Raw genomic sequence first — 18,349 nt, 5'->3', positions numbered from 1 at the left:
GTCAAGATTTATTGGAGAGTGCACCCGCTCAATTGTATTGAATAGTCATTTTCAGCCTGGTGTTCTATTTGCAATCCCACAACAAATGCTCAAGTGCAGTTCAGAGAAGGTTCTCTAAGATGATCCCTGGTATTGAGGGATTGTCTTATGGGCAAAGACTAAACAGGACGATACCCTAGTCACCAGAATTTCGAAGGATGAGAGGTAATCTCATTGAAACATAGAAAATTTTTAAAGGACTTGACCGGGTAATAGTTGAAAGGATGCTGTCCCTCCTGGGAGAATCTAGGACCAGACGACATAACCTCAGAATAAAGGAGCGCCAACTGAAGACTGAGATGAGGTGGAATTTCTTTGAGGTTTGAGAGTCTTCTTGCCATAGAGAGCTGTGAAGGCAGAGTCCTTGTGTATATTTAAAGCTGAGATAGAAGCTTGATTGGTAGGAGAATGAAGGATTATGGTGGAAAGAGCAGGAGAGTGGACGTGAGAAATGTCTTTTCAGCGATGACCCTATTGAATGGAGGAGCAAGTTCGAGGCGCAAAACAGCCTATTCCTGTTCCTATTTCTTATGGAAGCAAAATTTCAGGAATCTGGAAGAACATATGCAAAGATCAAAAATCTCTGAGGGCGAGAGCATAAATACATAAGTTTATCCTGACAAAGATTGTGGGTGAACGTAAATGCTTGAATGCTAATCGGTGTAAGTGAACACTGTCACTTTATAAAAGTTTAAATCATTGGGGATCAGAGCATGTTGTAATTATGCTATATTTAGCCAGATGGAAGTTTTGTTGTTAGAACTGAAATAAACCTGTAGGTTAGTTTTGCCCACTAACCCATCCCCACCTAAAATGTCTGGTGAGATTCTGTGCTGGGTTTTACAAAATTATCGTGGTAATATAATCATTTTCAGTGGCTTCCTTCCTCTGGGTTTGACCTAGCAATTGTTGAGAATTCCCTTGTCGTTATTTTTCAGTTAAAATTGTACAAAAGTGTATTTTGGAGGAACCGAATTATACATTTTCATTTTCTTTGAAAGTTTACTCGTAACATCGTTGGGGCACATTAAGCTGACAGATTTTGGATTGTCCAAAGTTGGACTGATGAACATGACAACTAACCTTTATGAAGGGCACATTGAGAAGGATGCCAGAGAATTCCTGGACAAGCAGGTGAGAGCCACATGGGGCTGTGTAAGGTAGCAGTCTTGCTGAACGGCGTCTCTATTGTCTCAGCTGCTCCGCACCATCGGGATTTGAAAGCTTGAAGCAAGCTACAACATGTCACCTGTCTGAAAACATGAGTTTGTTTTTTTTCTTGTTGAGCCTGTCGCATGAACAAACCTCCACAGTTTAGAAACAGTCAAGATACTAACGCTGTGGAAAGCTAAAAGCAAATGAGATATCAGACAAATATCACATACAGTAATTTGCTGCAATTCATTGCCCAACTCATTTTTCAAATCTGTATGTTAGAACTTGACTTTTCATGGTTCGATGCTATGCGTTTTGACAGGTGTTCTCTATATAACTGGTGTCTGACGACTATTGGCCACTGATTACTGATGGTCATCTTTATGAAAGAAAGTCCATAATTTCTGTCAGGAATGTTTAATTCTGGTGTAAAAATGTTGTCAAAATTGCAAAATAAGTGAGCTTGTATCATTAATTATCTTGTTCCTGTGCTCACTATTGCACTTCTGAAAATATTTACCTGTGTATTGAAGGTGTGGATGAGAGATTCCTAATTTTCAAGTTCTTGAGGTGTTCAAACAGAAAATCTCTCTTGGAGCAAGTGACACCGAACTAAGATGAAGCCAGAATCAAACCTCAATCACTCTTGCAGTAACTGACAGAGACTTGAGTTCATAGTATGGTGGAATTGGAAAAATTGGCAACTGAGCAGAAGGAGGGATCAAAAGGAAATATATAAAAAAACAACTTAAAGAGAGCAAAATTCAAGCAATTAAATACATCAATTGCAGCCACATGAATCCTGACTCTTTAGCTAATAGTAAGACTGAGTCAATTTTAAGGAAAAAAACTGCATTTTATTTCACTGCTCCGAACTGGGATGTGGGGATTAAACACGGGGTCCACATTCTTGCTACATTCCTCTTCTTTTCTCTTCCCCTTTTTCTCTGGGAACGTTCAGATTTAATTTAAGCAAATGTGTCAACTCATTCTCATGTATCCATTTGTTATTTATTGGCCTGCTCTCGAATGGCAAGCAACAGTCAAGAAGTAAACAGAGACCCATCACTGAACAAATAGCAATCTATGCAAAGTAATTCCAAAATCCATAACAGTTATTAATTCTAGAATTGTGCCCCGTTTCCATTCAGCGCATTTCATTTAATAATGAGTATGATATAGTCCCTGATGTAGTTATACTTCCATTCTACTGTCTTGCAGATACGCAATTTAGTGAGTCATTGTAATATACATATAAAATAATATTTATATGTCTAGGTTCTAACAGGACAGGATATAGCTTGCCATTCCTTTTCCATGATTGCTGTTTTTAGTGTTGTTGGTTTAAATATTTTGATTTTAATGTCACTGCTGCAGTGAGCAAATTCTATTATAAAGCAATAGAGGAAAGACTGTAGTTTTACTGTACAAATTCAGATTGTGAATATACAAATATGATAATATTTATCTCTATTGCATATGTTTGTGCACATTTATTTCCTTTATTTCACTATTACAATAGACTTTATTCCATACAATTGTAAGAAAAATGAACATTGCTGTATTGCTTAATTTGACAAAAATGTTAACAAACTTAAAAAAAGTATTCATCATAACATATAAATGAACTGAAAAATGTAGCTAATGATTCAAAGTCTGATTTCAACCCTGCTTGCCCAATGGAAATTGGGCAAGTTGGTAGTTAAAAATCAGGATAGGTATACAGACACTGCAAATCCCACTGTATCTTTGTGACCTGCCAATTGACAACTTGGTTTTTCTCTTTAAAAAAAATGCAGACGATGGGCTGCTTTGCCAGGAAGCCGAGACACAAATAAAGGTGAAGCCTGCAGATTTCCGTAACATCTTGTAAATTTAATTCCTTACCCCCACACAATCTGAACTGCCCGCTGTACTGTTGGAACCGTTTAATTGGATCATTGGATGATGCCTCCTGTGACCTAGACGCAAACTCCTACCCAGTGGCCAGCGAGCACTGTCCAAATGGACTGAGCACCTTGACTGTACCGACAGGCTCAGCTGATCATACGCACTAAAGATATCAAACAAAAAATTGAATCTACTTTCAAATAAAATAAAAGTATCATGTGGTAAAACCACACAGGAGATTGCATGCCATCCATAAACTGCCAAGTTAAGTGAACATTTTCTTGGGTACACCTCCATTGTATTCTGAGGAAAGGTCACTGTACTTGAAACGTTAACTCTGATTTCTGTCCTCCAATGCTGCCAGACCTGCTGAGGTTCTCCAGCAATTTCTGTTTTTGTTTCAGATTTCTAGCATCTGCAGTTCTTTCGGGTTTTTTTAAAAATCTCTTACGAATGTGTATATAAACAACGTAAGAAGCCCCAACAACAACAACAGTTGCTGGAAAAGCTCAGCAGCTCTGGCAGCATCTGTAAAGAAAAGTAGAGTTAGCATTTCAGGTCCAGTGACACAAAGAACTGATGGTGGCTAGGAAAATGTCACTATACGCAGAAAATAGGGAGGTGTGGGGGTTGGGGAATAAACAATAGGATAGAGCCTTGAGAGAGAACAGTTGGACAGGCAAAGGAGTTGATAATGATCAGGCTGGAAGGGTGAATAGTTGTTAACAGAAGCCCCAATCTCTGCCAATACCATCTTGCCCCATCCATGATCATTTTTATTGTTAGACCCAGAGACATTTACAGCACAGAAGGTCATTCAGCCGATCGTGTCCGTATCAGTCAATGAAGATCTGACTAGTTTAATCCCATTTTCCAGTTCGAGGTCTGTAGCCCAAGAAGCTATTGCAATGCAAGTGAATGTCTGATTGTTGCTTACATATTACACAAATTTCTGACTCGACCACCCTTTCAGACAACGAGTGCTAGACTCCCACCACCCTATGGGTGAAAAACATTCACCTGAATTAGCCTTCTATCTCATTCTGTGCCTTAAATCTCCATCCCCTGCTAATTGCTCCTTCTACTAATGAAAAAGTTGTCTTCCTCTCCACCCTGTCTATGCCACTTATAATCTTATCCACCTCCATCAAATCCTCTCTTAACTTCTTTAACCATTTAACCCGTGCCTACCCAACCTTTCCTCATAATTAAAACTGGGCAACTTAGGCGGCAGCATCTTAGCACCTCTGTAGTGCAATCACATCCTTCATATGATGTGGTGACCAGACGCAGTATACCAGTTGTGGTTTAATTATTATTCTATTGCAGGTTTGTGGAACTCCAGAATACATAGCTCCTGAAGTAATTCTGCGACAAGGATATGGCAAACCAGTGGACTGGTGGGCCATGGGGATAATTCTTTACGAATTTGTGGTTGGATGTGTCCCTTTCTTTGGAGACACGCCCGAGGAGCTGTTTGGACAGGTGATTAGTGGTAAGCATCAAGAAATAACTGAGTTATCTGAATGAAACCTTGCCAAGAAGGGAGGAAAAACTAACATTGGATTTTTTTTAACCCTGACATATGCTATTATCAATATCAACTTCAGAGCCTTTAGCTGAACAGTTGATTTCTGGACTCAGGCTTATTTCAGTTTGCAATTTTTGTTTTGTTTTAAGAAATGGTTTCTTTCATCCTTGCTGAAAAATGTGATGTACTCTGCAGAGGCTGTCTGACAGGTACTGTGATAGAGCATCTGTACACCCAGCTGGCTCAACTGGAAACTGCTGTCACATTTAGATTTGTTCCTGAAACGTTGCTTGCTTGACGTTCCAGGTACTTGGAAAGAATTATTTTTGGCAAATGTTACTTAGGTTTCTGGGGGCAATTTGACCTCTTCCAGCTTCATTATTTCCAAATCAATTTCATGATGCAACACTTATCTAAAATATCACTTTTGAGGAAATGAGCTTGTTAAAATAATTTCATCTGCAAACTGTAGATATTAGAGTATCTGAGAGAAAATATAAGAACATTTTGATGTACTTAGCAAAAAGATAAAATGACAAGGGGTGACTCACCTGAAATGAAATTCTGATTCCCCTTCCACAGATGCTGCCACACCTGCTGAGCATTTTCTGTCTTTATTTCACATATCTAACTCTACGCTGCTTTTGTGTTATCTGAGAATATTGCTTTTGTTTAGGGATTCTGAATTCACAGGCGTCTGGTTCTGGGCCAGACAATTGCAGTTGCTGTAATACTACAGCTGTCCAGAGAGACCCCATGTCAATTCCATTCCATCTTGTTTTGTCATGTGCTCCAGAGTGAAAGAGGCTGTGGGAATTGAGTGATTAATTAAGAGCATTGTGAATGGCTGTTGGAGCGCAATTGCTAATTTACATATTCATGTATCATTTCCACATGATGTAATTACATTTATGGAGCAGCCTGCTGGCTAAACGAACCCAGAATAAATTTATTTCAGCATTCTGTGGTGTCCCATGGCTTTGAGCAGTTGTTAATAGAATTGCAAATTACGCCTGCAATAATAAATTTAGTGATTACTAATCTTATTTTTTTTGTTACTGCAATCCAATTAAATTATAACCTCTGATTCATGGTTCATTTGTATTTATAAAATATAACTATGCCTTTGCTCAGTATCATTTATGATGGCACTGTAATTGGGTGCATCTGCCAACTATTTGGTAATTAGTGTTAATATTTGTTTAAATGATTCATTGTGCAGGGCTCAGTATTGTTCAGCATCATGTCAACAGCTTGAGGTGCAAAGTTCCAAATAAATAATAATAGCACCTTCAGTCTTTGTGAAACAGCATCTGGCTTCCTTTCAACATTGCCATTTTGTGCAATGGTTGGGCAAATTTGTTAATGTGATCATGAAAGTGAATGATCAGTATCCTTCCTCAGGGAGGAAGTGGTGTTGTGGTAATGTCACTAGACTAGCAATCCAGAGCCCTAGGCTGATGTTTTCAAGACATAGGTCCAAATCTCACCAGGGCAGATGGTCACATTGCAGCTCTGTGTCACTGTTGATTATTGTAAAAACTCATCAGATTCACTGATATCCTTTAAGAAAAAGAAAGCTGCCGTCCTTAACTGGATCTGGCCACACTCTGAAATGGCCCACCAAAACAGTTGTATCAAACCAATAGACTGTAAACTATAGGAGCAGAATTAGACCGTCGGGCTCATTGGGTCTGTTCTGACATTTGATCGTGGCTGATATGTTTCTCTACCCTATTTTCCCACCGTTAGTCTCAATCCCATTACTATTCAATAATCTATCTATCTCTATCTTGAATGCACGCACTGAATTGGTTTCCACAGCCTTCTGCAAAGAGTTCCACAGATCAACCACATCTCAGTTCGAAAGAGTCACCTCTTCGCTCTGAGGCTGTGTCCCTGGTCCTAGTCTGTCCTAGTGGTGGAAAGATCTTCTCCATGTCCCCACACTCAATATTCTGTAAGTTTCAATGCGATCCCCTATATCATTCCAAACTCCATTGAGTACAGGCCCAGAGACCTCATCCACTCTTTATATAATGAGCTCTCATCCCTGGGATCATTTTTGTGAACTCTCTCTGGATCATCCCCAAAGCCAATACATCCTATCTTAGGTACAGGGCCCAAAAATGCTCACTGTATTCCAAATCCAATCTGACTGGGGCCTGATACAGCCTCAGTAGTACATCTCTGCTGTTGTATTCTAGCCCCCTTGAAATGAATGCTAACATTACGTTTGCCTTCCTAACTGCCAAATGAACCTGTGTTAACCTTAAGAGAATCATGAACTAGGACTTTTAAGCCCATTTGTGCTTCAGTATAAAACTTTATAGAGCCTTCAGAAAGGAATGAAACCATATGAACCAAGACACCTGAAACGAGAACTGCCAACAGTTCCACTGACACTGAAAAGCTTCTCTTTGCAACACACGGAGGTTAATGCCAAAATTGGGAGACCTATCTCCCACACTAGTCAAACGATAGTCTAAATATCAGTTGGCATGGACAAGTTGGGCCAAAGGGTCTGTTTCTGTGCTGTACGACTCTGACCATGACTCTAAGTGGTCAGATTCAGGGGATCATACCTAACAGGACAGTGTTCCAGACATTATCCCTGGGTATGTCCTGTGCTACCAGTACTTGTAGCAGTATGATATACAGTTAGAAAGGAGTTGCCCTTGACCTCTGAAAGTTTCAAGTCAGACATGGACAAGGAAACATTTTGCTGATCACTGCTGACTGCCCCATCCTCTCTGAATCTGTACTCCTCCATGTAGAACATAATTTGGAGGAAGCACTGAGGGTGTTAAGGAATCAGAGAATACTCCAGGTGAAGATCTTCATTGTCCAGAACTAAGAGTGGCTTGGTGGCATGATGGCTGACAGAGCTAACTGAGTGCTAAAAGATGTATCTCTGAGACTGAGTCTGCAACAAGTGATGAGGAACCGACAGAGAGCACCATCTACTTGACCTCATCCTCAACAATGTACCTACCACAAATGTGCCTGTTGATGTCAAGAGGTGAGGCACAAGTGATGGCCCTTGACTTCAAGGCAGCATTTGACAAAGTATGACATCAATGAACCTTAGCAAAACTGAAGTCAGGGTTATTTAGGGGTGTAATTATATTCTGGTTGGAGTTAGACCTGGCACAAAGAAGATGTTAGTGGTTGTTGGAGGACTGCCATCTCGGCTCCAGGGCATCTCTGCAGGAGCTCCTCAGAATAGGTCTTTTCAAATCAACCTTTTCAGGGCAGATAGGATTTGAACCTAGGCCAACTTGGCCACTATGTAGGGACACGAGCACTATACTCTGGGAACTTCTAGAAGTCTATTTCCCCTTGAAAACATTTTCAATCAACCTGTTCAGATGTGCTGTGCTACACCTCAGGAACAGGAGGAATTGAACCTAGCTGACCTGGTGCAGAGGGAAGATTACTTCCACAGCACTCCAAGAGTTTGTAAATGTAGTGCCTGAGGCCTAACGACATTCAGCTGCTTCATCAATAACCTTCCTTCACACACAAACTCAGAAGTAGGAATATTTGCTGATGATTGCACAATGTTTGGCACTATTCATGATACTTCACAAACCGAGGCAGCCCATGTTGTTATGCACCAAGACCTGGACAGCAACCAGGTTTGAGCTGACAAATTAAAAACCAAAAAAAACTGTGGATGCCGTAAATCAGGAACAGAAACAAAGTTGCCGGAAAAGCTCAGCAGGTCTGGCTGCATCTGTGAAGGAAAAAACAGTTAACATTTCCGGTCTGATGTTCTGAGCAAGGGTCACCGGACCTGAAACGTTAACTCTGTTTTTTTCCTTCACACATGCTGCCAGACCTGCTGGGCTTTTCCAGCAACTTTGGTTTTTGAGCTGACAAATGGCAAGTAGCATTCACATCATACCGTTTCCAACAAGAGAGAAGATTTAGTCATTGCTCTTTGATGTTCAGCTTTGCCATTGCTGAAACCACTCAACATTCTAGGATTACTATTGGCCAGAAACTGAAGTGCACTAGCCATATAAATAAAAACAAGCATGGAACACTGGGAAAACTCTGCAGGCCTAGCAGCATCTGTGGAGAGAGAAAAAGTTAATGTTTTAAGTCTGGTGTGTGATCTTCCTTCAGAACTGAAAGGGGTTGAAAAATGCTTTTTAAATATACTTCTGTAAGAGTCAGAGTAATGTTGAGGGAACCAGTCTTAACAGAGACCCAGTGCAAAAGACAAGTTGGTTGTAAATGGTAGTGGAACAGAAAAGAGATGTAAACTGGGCCTGAATTGAAGTGTAAAGGGAGGGAATAGGTCCCGTCTGCAGGACAGCAAAGTAAACAAGAAACAACTAAAAGACCACAGTGTGGAGCTGGAGGCGTACAGCAGGCCAGGCAGCATCAAAGGCCTTCAAGAAGGGTCCCAACCCAAAATCTCAACATTCATGCTCCTACTGTGCTTCTCCAGCTCCACGTGGTGTTATCTCTGACTCCAGCATTGGCAGTTCTTACTACCTGTAAGAAATAACAAAAGCTGTGTTAACAAGGTGTAGAGCTGGATGAACACAGCAGGCCAAGCAGCATCAGAGGATCAGGAAAGCTGACGTCTTGGCTCTGGACCCTTCTTCAGAAATGTTGTGTGTTGTTTTGGGGGTTGGTGGGGGGAATGAGTGGACACAGGAGAGAAAGATTGGAAGAGAGAAGGAGAGCAGACGACATGTTGTCAAGTTCTGAAGTAGTGAATTCAGCACTGAATCCTCAAGATTGTCAAGTGCCTAAGAGGAAAATGAAATTTTGTTCCTCAGGCTCACTTTGTGCTTCATTGGAATGTTTTAACAGGCCCAAGACGGAAATATTAGCACAAGAATAAGGTGGTTTGTTGAAATGGCAAGCGATGGGCTTGCTTAAAAAATAAGTGAGGACAGTGAGGAGGGAACATGCATAAACACTGGCGGGTAACATTAAGGAACATCCAAAGAGAAAGTATTTTAGATTTGGAAGAATAACCAGGGAGAGAGTGGAGCCCATTAGGGAGCAAAGTAGCAATCTGTGTGTGGAGATGAAAGAGACAGCTGAGGTTTTAAATGAGTACTTTGCATCTGCATTCGCAATAGAAAAACCTTATGGAGGCAGCGAAGTCAGAGAGGGGGTCTAAGATGCACCTGAACAGATTAGCATTGAGAGGGAGGAGATTTTAGCGGGTCCTTCGGCTCAGATGAAATGTATCTCAGGCTGTTGTGGGAAAGCAGTTACAAATAGGTAATAAATGCTGACCTGGCAACCAGCCCCCACATCCAATGAGAGAATCAAAAGTAACTTAATAAGTTGTATAAGTTTTTTGCATTGTACTGTAGTTATGAAGAATACGAATTAGAAGTGCAAGATAAACTCTGTTCCCCTGTTTCAACCATGTACAGTCGTGCTAACATTACAAATCTTTTCTTTCAGTCATAGAGATGTACAGCACGGAAATAGACCCTTTGGTCTAACTTGTCCATGCCGACCAGATACCCTAAATTAATCTAGTCCCATTTGCCAGCATTTGGCTCATATCCCTCTCGGTCCTTGCTATTCATGTACCATCCAGACAACTCTGAATGTTGTAATTGTACCAGTCTCGACCACTTCCTCTAACAGCTCATTCCATATGCACACCACCCTCTGTGTGAAGGAGTTGCCCCATAGATCCCTTTTAAATCTTACCCCTCTCGCCTTCAACCTATGCCATCTAGTTTTGGACTCTCCCACTCAGAGGGAAAAGACCTTGTCTATTGACCCTATCCACACCCCTCTTGATTTCTTAAACCTCTGTAAGGTGACTGACACTCCAGGGAATATAGCCCCAGCCTAATTAACCTGTGCCTACTGCTCAATTCCCCCAATGTCCTTTTAAACCTTTTCTGAGCCCTTTCAAGTCTCACAACATCCTCCCTATAGCAGGAAGGCCAGAACTGCATGCAGTATTCCAAAAGTGGCCTAACTAATGTCCTTTATGGCCGCAACATGACCTACTAACTCCTATACTCAGTAGTCACACCACCTTTTCTCTTAACAGTCTCTCTCTCACAGCATGAAATTTAAGAGAAAGCTCTCAAAGGGCTCATGATGAGTCTGATGTTTTGCCCGTATTGCAGAGTTCTCCTAAGAGTTTTGTACGTATGGTTGGCACATTTGTGTACTGAGGGAGCCATATTTAAGTTTGTACACTGCCTCAAGATGTTGCAACCAACAGATTTTTGTGCTTTGATTTGGAATGATCTCCCAATGAGACAATAATGCTGACATCAGCCATTTTAAACCTTCAGGGCCGCAATATCTAAACAGACCAGCAACTAAGAAACCAATCCAATGAGTCCCCTGTGTGGGCTGAGTTGTTAAGGTTGATTGGCTTAATCTATGAGTTTATGGTGAAATTTAGATATATCTCCTAGTTTTGTGAAGATCGTGCTTTAATTCCAATTTAGTGCTTTTTATATTTCTTTTCGTTTATTTCCTAGATGAGATAAACTGGCCAGAAGGGGATGAAGCTCCTGCATCTGATGCTCAAGACCTCATCACTATGCTGCTCAGGCAGAACCCATTGGAGAGACTGGGAACAGGTACTGTAAAGCTGTTGGCATTATTAATACCCTGCAATTAGCACATTACTCTGAAAATTGCTGAATCTGAAATTTTTTTAAAATGTAATAGTCCTTCCATTGATATTCTGTTCTGGCTAATGGGTTGCTATCCTTTGTCATGTAAACTAAATATTAGCTTTTCAGCATAACAATTTCTTCGTTCCCACATTCTGACAATTGCTGTTGGCTAAACTATGAAATGTTTCTCAGCTGGTCAGACTGGGATGCTTGTTCCACTTGTGCAGAATTAAAGTTAACCACTTTTCAGAGGTTTTGCTGTCATTTAAACTCCAGTTCTAGATGACTATAGAAAGAAAATGTCAATCTATTCAGAGCTGATATTATCATTGAACAATAAATGTACATTTGCAACCACCTTAACTGGGTAAAGGTTCTAAACCTGGGGTCTAAAAATTAGGCCAGACTGTCCTGGAGAAATGTTAGGAAGCATTTATAGACATGATTTCTTTTTCATTCAGTCATGGGATGAGGGCATTGCTGGCTAGGCTAGCATTTGTTGCTCATCCCAGAGGGCATTTAAGAGTCAATCACATTTCTGTGGAGTCACATGTGGGCCAGACCAAGTAAGGATGGAAGTTTCCATCTCTAAATGACATTAGTGATCCAGATGGATTTTTCCAAATCGACGGTGGATTCACAATTATCACTACACTCTTATTTCCAGATTCTTTGTTATTAATTGAATAAAAAATACCATTAACATGGCGGGATTTGAACCCCAGTCCCCAGCACATTACCTGTGTCTCTGAAACTTAGTGGTAATACCTTTCGAACTTGCTTCCAATAATGGCAGTTAATGCTGGATCTGTTGTTAATTTGAAGCTTTTGATACTTAACTATGTTATTAAGCAAAGGCCTTAAGGGATACACGTGGCTGATATTTAGAGGCAGGTCACAGTTAGTTCATGATCTCACTGAATAGTAGAACAGGCTATATATATGGGGCCAGATGCCTGTGTCTGTGCTGAGATAGCTCTTTTTGCTGTGCTGTTGTGACACTGAAAATGTTTCAAGTACTCTCTGGTAGGTTGGTCGTTTAGAGTTGTTACCTAATGTCATTTTGTTCATACTTTCAGACAGTGCTGCTCAGTTCATAAGAGCTTGTAACCATATAACCTGGAATGTTAATCCTGATGCAGTAAATGCATCCATTTGTTTTGTTAGCCCATAAATTGAATTTTTTGGCAGGTAACATAAGCTGTACTATTTTGATTAAAGCTTGAAGTAAGTGATTTATTAAATAACATGTGAAATAAAGTCCCTGGCCATAGTTAATATGCTAATAAGTTTGGTACTGAGTAATACAGCTTGTTGGTAGACAGATTTTCCATTCAGCTGAGTGTACTGTAAGTGCAAATAAGCAGTGCATGTCAGAATTTAGATCATTTTCACAACTGGATTAAGAAATGTTATCCAAGTCTTCATGCTGCTGGAGGCATATTTGTGATTGTCTGGTCGGGCCTGGAAGGTGTGACTGAGGCCAATTGGACCTGGGCACCGGTGATGGTCATAAATCAATTGAGACCATTTGGATGAAAGGTGTAATGGTTCACATGCTCTTGTGGTACAACAGTAGTGTCGCTACCTCTCAGTCAGGTGACCATGGTTTAAGTCTCGCCTGTTCCAGGGGATGTGTCAGAACATATCTGACCAGGTTGATTAGAACATATCTACTGGGAATAGTTCTTGTGGTGCAGTGCTAGTGTCCCTACCACTGGATGAGGGGGTTCAAGTCCTGTCAGCTCCAGAGGTGTGTAATAGTATCTCTGAACAAGTTGATTAGGAAGACATCTATAACTGTTTGCACAGTGTAACAAGGTCAAACGGTGGACCTCATAGAATGAGTTCCCTGATTGGACCAGATGAACAGTCCCAATCAGGGACATCCTGTTCACTCTGCAAGCTGAGAAAGCTCGATCAGTGCCATGGACTGTCCACGTGTAAAGAATGGGGTGATGGGATGCTTGCCTCTGTGCAGTTATTTCAGTGGCGATAAGTGCCCAGAAAGCCAACAAGAACAAAAATTACCACTTGAAGGTTCCCCCACATCTGTGGGAATGGCGGGGTAAGCCATGGGCTCAGTTACATGTCGACCTGGCCCTGGCCCTAGCCCCCAACACCTCATTTTCACCATGGACGTCCAGTCCCTGTACACCTGCATTCCGCATGCAGATGGCCTCAAGGCCCTCCGCTTCTTCCTGTCCCGCAGGCCCGACCAGTCCCCCTCCACCGACACCCTCATCTGCCTAGCCGAACTCGTCCTCACCCTCAACAACTTCTCTTTCGATTCCTCCCACTTCCTACAGACTAAGGGGGTGGCCATGGGCACCCGCATGGGCCCCAGCTATGCCTGCCTCTTTGTAGGTTACATGGAACAGTCCCTCTTCCGCACCTACACAGGCCCCAAACCCCACCTCTTCCTCCATTACATTGATGACTGTATCGGCGCCGCCTCTTGCTCCCCAGAGGAGCTCGAACAGTTCATCCACTTCACCAACACCTTCCACCCCAACCTTCTGTTCACCTGGGCCATCTCCAGCACATCCCTCACCTTCCTGGATCTCTCAGTCTCCATCTCAGGCAACCAGCTTGTAACTGATGTCCATTTCAAGCCCACCGACTCCCACAGCTACCTAGAATACACCTCCTCGCACCCACCCTCCTGCAAAAATCCCATCCCCTATTCCCAATTCCTCCACCTCCGCCGTAACTGCTCCCACAATGAGGCATTCCACTCTCGCATATCCCAGATGTCCAAGTTCTTCAAGGACCGCAACTTTCCCCCCACAGTGGTCGAGAACGCCCTTGACTGCGTCTCCTGCATTTCCCGCAACACAGCCCTCACACCCTGCCCCCGCAATAACCGCCCAAAGAAGATCCCCCTCATTCTCACACACCACCCCACCAACCTCCTGGATGCAGCGCATCATCCTCCGAAACTTCTGCCATCCACAATCCGACCCCACCACCCAAGACATTTTTCCATCCCCACCTTTGTCTGCCTTCCGGAGAGACCACTCTCTCCGTGACTCCCTTGTTTGCTCCACACTGCCCTCCAACCCCACCACACCCGGCACCTTCCCCTGCAACCGCAGGAAGTGCTACACTTGCCCCGACACCACCTCTCTCACCCCCATCCCAGGCCCCAAACTGACTTTCCATATTAAGCAGAGGTTCACCTGCACATCTGCCAATGTGGTATACTGTATCTATTGTACCCGGTGTGGCTTCCTCTACATTGGGGAAACCAAGCGGAGGCTTGGGGACCGCTTTGCAGAACACCTCCGCTCAGTTCGCAATAAGCAACTACACCTCCCAGTCGTGAACCATTTTAACTCCCCCTCCCATTCTTTAGATGACATGTCCATCATGGGCCTCCTGCAGTACCACAAGGATGCCACCCGAAGGTTGCAGGAACAGCAACTCATATTCCACTTGGGAACCCTGCAGCCTAATGGCATCAATGTGGACTTCACCAGCTTCAAAATCTCCCCTCCCCCACTGCATCACACAACCAGCCCAGCCTATCTCTGCCTCCCTAACCTGTTCTTCCTCTCACCCATCCCTTCCTCCCACCCCAAGCTGCACTACATTTCCTACCTACTAACCTCATCCCACCTCCTTGACCTGTCCGTCTTCCCTGGACTGACCTATCCCCTCCCTACCTCCCCACCTATACTCTCTCCACCTATTTTCTTTTCTCTCCATCTTCGGTCCGACTCCCCCTCTCTCCCTATTTATTCCAGTTCCCTCTCCCCATCCCCCTCTCTGATGAAGGGTCTAGGCCCGAAACGTCAGCTTTTGTGCTCCTGAGATGCTGCTGGGCCTGCTGTGTTCATCCAGCTTCACACTTTATTATCCTACATCTTGACCTTGCAGGTTCTTTGTTTGGCTCAATGCTCCTGGTCATTGTGGATGCCCAGTCAAAGTGGACGTGCATAAGAGTTCATTTGCAAAACACAGGGACAACAATGGAAAAACTGTGTGTATCTTTTGCAATACGTGGATTGATGACGGGCCATTGTTTACCAGTAGGGAATTTGTGTATTTCCTAAAGTTGAGTGGTATTCGACATGTAAGGACAGCTCTATCCCATCCATCATCCAATGGTCTGACAGAAAGACCAGTCCAAACTTTGGAAGCAGGCTTAAAGAAACAGCCTGAGGCTTTACTAGATACCAAACTGCCCCAGTTCCTACTTGATTTTAGAACCATTCCTCATGCAACTACAGGGATAGCTCCAGCAGAGTTGCTAATGGGGACAAGACTTTGCATCAAGTTAAATCTAATCTTCCCAGCCCTGGGGAGGAGAGGAACGCCAATGTCAGACACAAGTCTGCTAAATGAGAGGGACAGTTTACTACAGGGGATAAAGTTTGCTGTAGGAGCCATGGGAATAGCCCTGCATGGGGTAAAAGGCATGTGGTGACGTGAGGTCCGATCCAGTGATGTGTAAAGTTCGGGTAGATGCAACGGTCCCGAACAAGCACATGGGCCGTGTGAAAGCTGCAATGCCACAACCATGCCCTTGACAGCCTTTCCGACTGTTCTGGAGCCAATGGGTTCTCCCTCTCCAGCGAGCATTGAAGATGAGATGGACAAGGCAGATGTCACCACCTTGATGCCTTTGCCACCTGAAGAAGAGAATGAATTTCTGAGAGGCTCCGGGCATCAGACGTGGGCTATCGTACGTTACGCACTGGAGGTATCCAAGGTAGAGTTAGAGGAACCTGACCCACTGCTAAAACACCACAGGAGGAGCTGAAGCAAAAACAGCCAGCCTTTGACTTTAGACTCAGGGGGCCAGGGATGTAGTGATTGGTCTTTTCCTAAAGCTTCTGTGCTTTTTCCATATTGGCCTGTTCAAAGCTACACACTCTGTTCTGTGGCCTTGCAGTCTTGTTAAAAAGAAACGTGGATGTCTACACAAGGAGATTTTATATCAGAATAAGATATGATTAATACCCTAATTGTAAAAAGAAAAGCATACAGATACAGTAAATTTCCGAAACCATGCATAACCCCACTTACGGTCGCGCCTTTCTGCTAAACCGTGACTATCACTGCTCTGGTACTTCCATCAGGTCATTCAATGTTTATTCAGTCATACACAACCAGTTTGTTTCTCACCACCAATCTTACCGTGTCCAGTTGCAATGATGTCCCGACTTCTATTGGAAAATGGCTCATGAATGGAAAAACATTACTGTCGTGCCTGTTCCCTGCCCTGCCCACAGTGACAAGTCTGGCCCTCGCTCCCCTAGAATTTCTAGCACCGCCACTTTTGAGCACCTCGTCTTGCTCCACTTTCTGCCTCTCAGTTGAAGTTCTAGTTGTCTTCAATCCCACACTGTGCGTGGGCAGAATGAGAAATGCAGTATCAAGGAGACAACATTAATGGTACAAATCAACACCACAAATGACATCCTCTGTGACTGTGGTACACTAACCTTCTCTCCCTGCTCTGCCTCTCTGCATTAATATATTCAATTATACCATTGCCTTCTAATATTCATTCATTGTTTAGCTCACTAAGAGTGCCCTCACTTGGTGCCACCCTTGCCCATTCAATCATAGCCAGAGCATCTTGATCAATGGCTTTTCTTCCACCTCAGTTAGTTCATCTGTCCCCCCACCAGCACAGCCAACCTGTTGCTGAAACTCTCATGTATACATTATCTCTATCAGATTTTATTATTCCACTGCTTTCTTAACTGCTCGACCTCTGTATCCTCATGTTTTGCAAACATCAGCTTATCCAATTTATTTTGCCCATGTCATATTTCCACTCCATGTGCCCCTTTGCCATTGCTCTAATCCAATGGCCCCCCTTTCCCCTCACCTCAGATTTAAAATGCACCCTCTTAAAATCCTCCCACTTAAACCCTTGTTGGCTTTGCTAGTCCCTATCTCCTTAGGTCCTTGCAGTCCTACTCTGACTCTGGCCTTTTGGACGCATGCCCATCCCTCACCACAGCATTGACAACTGGACCTACAGCTGTCTGGCTTCTCAGGTTAGCATTCCCTCAGGCAGCACTTTACCTCTACACTTAAATTTATCTTTTAAGATTATCCTTCAAACCTACTCATTTGATTGAGCTTGTGGCAAATCTTTCCTGGTTGCCTCATTTCACTTCTCCACTTTGATAGGATTATGACTTTATAAAACATCTTGAGATGGAACGTTTTTCTACATCAGACATACGCTGTACAAATACAGCGATAATGGGAACTGCAGATGCTGGAGAATTCCAAGATAATAAAATGTGAGGCTGGATGAACACAGCAGGCCAAGCAGCATCTCAGGAGCACAAAAGCTGACGTTTCGGGCCTAGACCCTTCATCAGAGAGGGGGATGGGGAGAGGGTTCTGGAATAAATAGGGAGAGAGGGGGAGGCGGACCGAAGATGGAGAGTAAAGAAGATAGGTGGAGAGGAGAGTATAGGTGGGGAGGTAGGGAGGGGATAGGTCAGTCCAGGGAAGACGGACAGGTCAGGGAGGTGGGATGAGGTTAGTAGGTAGATGGGTGTGCGGCTTGGGGTGGGAGGAAGGGATGGGTGAGAGGAAGAACCGGTTAGGGAGGCAGAGACAGGTTGGACTGGTTTTGGGATGCAGTGGGTGGGGGGGAAGAGCTGGGCTGGTTGTGTGGTGCAGTGGGGGGAGGGGACGAACTGGGCTGGTTCAGGGATGCAGTAGGGGAAGGGGAGATTTTGAAACTGGTGAAGTCCACATTGATACCATTGGGGTTCCCCACCACACCCGGCACCTTCCACTGCAACCGCAGGAAATGCTACACTTTCCCCCACACCTCCTCCCTCACCCCTATCCCAGGCCCCAAGATGACTTTCCATATTAAGCAGAGGTTCACCTGCACATCTGCCAATGTGGTATACTGCATCCACTGTACCCGGTGCGGCTTCCTCTACATTGGGGAAACCAAGCGGAGGCTTGGGGACCGCTTTGCAGAACACCTCCGCTCAGTTCGCAACAAACAACTGCACCTCCCAGTCGCAAACCATTTCCACTCCCCCTCCCATTCTCTTGATGACATGTCCATCATGGGCCTCCTGCACTGCCACAATGATGCCACCCGAAGATT

At 43.5% G+C, this 18,349-nt stretch overlaps 1 protein-coding gene across 13 annotated transcripts in view; it reads left to right on the top strand.

Annotated features, from left to right (window-relative positions):
* The window catches only part of LOC125450809 (microtubule-associated serine/threonine-protein kinase 4-like), a 457,413-nt gene that overhangs the window by 396,783 nt on the left and 42,281 nt on the right, over positions 1-18,349 (top strand). For all 13 annotated transcript variants that reach the window (XM_059644830.1, XM_048527021.2, XM_059644829.1 and 10 more), the window contains 3 exons: positions 1,041-1,173; positions 4,414-4,579; positions 11,107-11,208. In XM_059644830.1, the coding sequence (XP_059500813.1) occupies positions 1,041-1,173; positions 4,414-4,579; positions 11,107-11,208 (401 nt within the window). The remainder of the gene's footprint in view (positions 1-1,040; positions 1,174-4,413; positions 4,580-11,106; positions 11,209-18,349) is intronic.

Source organism: Stegostoma tigrinum, chromosome 3, assembly GCF_030684315.1.
Source record: "Stegostoma tigrinum isolate sSteTig4 chromosome 3, sSteTig4.hap1, whole genome shotgun sequence".
Taxonomy (NCBI): Eukaryota; Metazoa; Chordata; class Chondrichthyes; order Orectolobiformes; family Stegostomatidae; genus Stegostoma; species Stegostoma tigrinum.
Note: the sequence above shows the minus strand (reverse complement) of the source record. Positions and strands in the feature narration are given on the sequence as shown.